The following is a 2,985-nucleotide window of genomic DNA, read 5'->3' as shown; positions in this document are numbered from 1 at the left end:
TGTTTCCAGAAAGCAATAATATAACTGAATTGAGCGATTTGTTATTCCAAAAAAAAAATGGAGTAACTATTGATTCAAGGAGATGGAAACCAAGTATTTAGACACATTTTTACTACGAGATTAAATTTTATTTAATTACAAAATGATTTTTTTTATAGATAAACTAGGTGCATTAAGTGGAACTGGAAAAATTAAAAATATCGATACATTTGATTCCGCATTCTTCAGGGTTCATCCAAAACTTGCTAAAGTTATGGACACAATGACAAAAATAAGCTTAGAAAGATCAATCGAAGCAATTATTGATGCCGGTTTGAGTCCAGCAGACTTGTATGGAACAAATACAGGAGTATTTATGGGATCGGCAATAAGTGAAACGGAAATGAAAGCCATGGATACCGATTCATCTCTAGGATTTGTAATGTTAGGAACTAGTAGAGCAATGCAAGCAAACCGACTTTCTTTTATTCTTAATTTGACAGGTAGAAAACTTTTAAAATAGTAAATAAGGCAATTTTAAAAATATTTAAATAATAATATGTAATCAATAAAATCAAGGACCTAGTTTTTCCATGGACGGAGGATGGATTTGTGGCGCCAACGGTTTGAAAAAAGCCAAAGAAATGATTGAAAATGGTTTATTACCATCTGCGATTGTCGGTGTTACTAATTTGACCCTTCGACCAGATTTACAATTCCTATATCAAGGATTGAATAGATTAAACAAAAGTAATCAAACTAAACCATTCAGTTCTGACGGTAAATATATATTTTTAGATAGTCAAGTTTAAATAATAATAATATTTCATATGTTAATTTTAAATGTACATTAAACACTAGTTATTGATAAATATTTGATTTCATTGTGTCATCAAAATTTGTATTTTTTCATTTATTCAATTGAAAATGATACAATAACTTAATCAATGTATGATTTTATCTATGGAGGGCTTGCGATAGAGGTGGAAAATTACAAGATATATACAGAATTTATATTTCATGAAATATCTGTTCAAACTTACTTATAAAACGAATATTGCGTACACTTATAGGCATACTATAAACATACTTGGATTATTCAAATCATTTATAATTATTATAAATATTATCTAAATTAAGATACAGCGGTTCAATTATATATATATTTAAGTAAATTCAGATTCAAATTTATTAATTTGTTTGAAGTTGCAAAGGCTAAAATACGAAACTGTGAGACCACCAAACTAGAATGTAATACAGATATAGTGATGATTATAGGTACTAATAGACTAGACTGTGCAACTTTTATACTATTCTACAAAAAGAATTGGGAAGTAAACTGTTCTACGTAATAAAAATGCATGTGGTATGATTTCTTGTTTAATAATATGAATAAATAATGGAACCGAAACCATTACCAAATAATTATACAAGTTATAAATCTTAATAAATTAATAAATTATTTTACTTGGTATAATTTAAAATAATTTAAAAATAATAAAAAAAAAAAATTCATCTTTAAACTCTCCATTTTAAACCAGTTTTTTTCGTCAAAACCATTTTTCCGGAAATTTTAAATGAAACCAAGATTTCCCAATTTTTCCGGAAAAACGGGAAAAACCGTGGTTTTTTTCGGAAAACATTTTTTTCTCGGAAATTTTGATCCCTATTATCAACTTTGACTATGAAGTATATTTTTTATTATAAGTAATAAGAGGATTTTGATTTAGCTGATGGGTATAACAGATCAGAAGCTTGTATTGTTTTGTATCTTCAAAAAGCTTCTGAAGCCAAACGTTCATACGGAACATTGTTGAATGTAAAATCAATGCAGTTTGGTAATCATGATGGGACCCTAACCGAGCATGATGGAAATCACTTTAAATCATTGCTATTAGATTCTTATAAAGAAGCTGACATAGATCCGGCTACAGTAGATTTCATAGAAGCTTACGGATCGGGAATTAAGGTAATATTAACCAAAAATGTATTTTAATACTCAATACTTTAATTTAGCGTTAATTTTACAGAGTGAAGATGCTATGGAATTAAATATCATGGAAGAAGTGTTTTGTACTGAAAATAGAAAGACACCTTTAAAGGTGGGTTCAGTGAAAAGTAACGTAGGTCACTGTGAAGTGTCTAGTCTCTTTATGTCAATTGCAAAAGCAATTATTACGCTAGAAAGTGGATATATACCACCTAACATAAATTATACAGTACCAAACAATAATGTAGCAGCGTTAAAAAATGGAAAAATTCAAGTACGTATCATACAATTCGTTTTACTATAATTTTTAATATAGAATAGTAAACATTTGTTTACTTAATTAGTAGTTTATACTAATTCTATACGTTGGATGCAAATAAATTATAGATTATGTTTTTCTTTTAGGTAATAACTGAAAAAACTCCTTTTGTTGGAGATATAATCGGAATCAGTTCATTTGGGTTACTAAATGCATTTAGTCATGTTATCCTTAAAAAAAATCAGATCGTTAAAAACAAAATTGTGGAAAAACACAATTCTACCAATATTCCACGGTTAATATTAGTATCAGGGCGGAATGAAGAAAACGTTAGAGAAACATTAAATCAGGTATTTATAATTTAACTTAAAATTAAAAAGGTATATGATTTTATACGATTCAAATTATTAGATTAAAAGTCACGGAAACAATGCAGAGTTTGTGTCATTGACTAATGACGTATTCACTAGGAATATCTACGGCCATCTATTCAGAAGTTTTAACATTTTCCCTCAGATGGATGAATCACGAATAGATGATGTCAGGGTAAATAACATAACTATTCTTGTTGAATTAATTTAGTATAATCCTATTATAGATTTATTTTCGTAATTATGGGAAATTGTATTTTAAGAATATTAGTTCAAAACGTCCAGTATGGTTTATATTCTCTGGTATGGGATCACAATGGCAAGGAATGGGTACAAGATCTTATGAAAGTTCCAGTTTTTGCTGACGCTATAAACAAATGTGATGT

At 28.3% G+C, this 2,985-nt stretch overlaps 1 protein-coding gene across 1 annotated transcript in view; it reads left to right on the top strand.

The window, feature by feature from the left end:
- Positions 1–142: 142 nt before the first annotated feature.
- The window catches only part of LOC115033773 (fatty acid synthase-like), a 6,884-nt gene continuing 4,041 nt past the window's right edge, over positions 143–2,985 (top strand). The window contains exons 1-7 of the mRNA XM_029487684.1: positions 143–482; positions 559–759; positions 1,710–1,948; positions 2,010–2,243; positions 2,375–2,578; positions 2,640–2,774; positions 2,885–2,983. Coding sequence (XP_029343544.1) covers positions 143–482; positions 559–759; positions 1,710–1,948; positions 2,010–2,243; positions 2,375–2,578; positions 2,640–2,774; positions 2,885–2,983 — 1,452 coding nt within the window. The remainder of the gene's footprint in view (positions 483–558; positions 760–1,709; positions 1,949–2,009; positions 2,244–2,374; positions 2,579–2,639; positions 2,775–2,884; positions 2,984–2,985) is intronic.

The sequence above is a fragment of the Acyrthosiphon pisum genome, chromosome A1 (genome assembly GCF_005508785.2).
Source record: "Acyrthosiphon pisum isolate AL4f chromosome A1, pea_aphid_22Mar2018_4r6ur, whole genome shotgun sequence".
Lineage (NCBI taxonomy): Eukaryota > Metazoa > Arthropoda > Insecta > Hemiptera > Aphididae > Acyrthosiphon > Acyrthosiphon pisum.
This window is presented reverse-complemented; position numbering and strand designations above follow the sequence as displayed.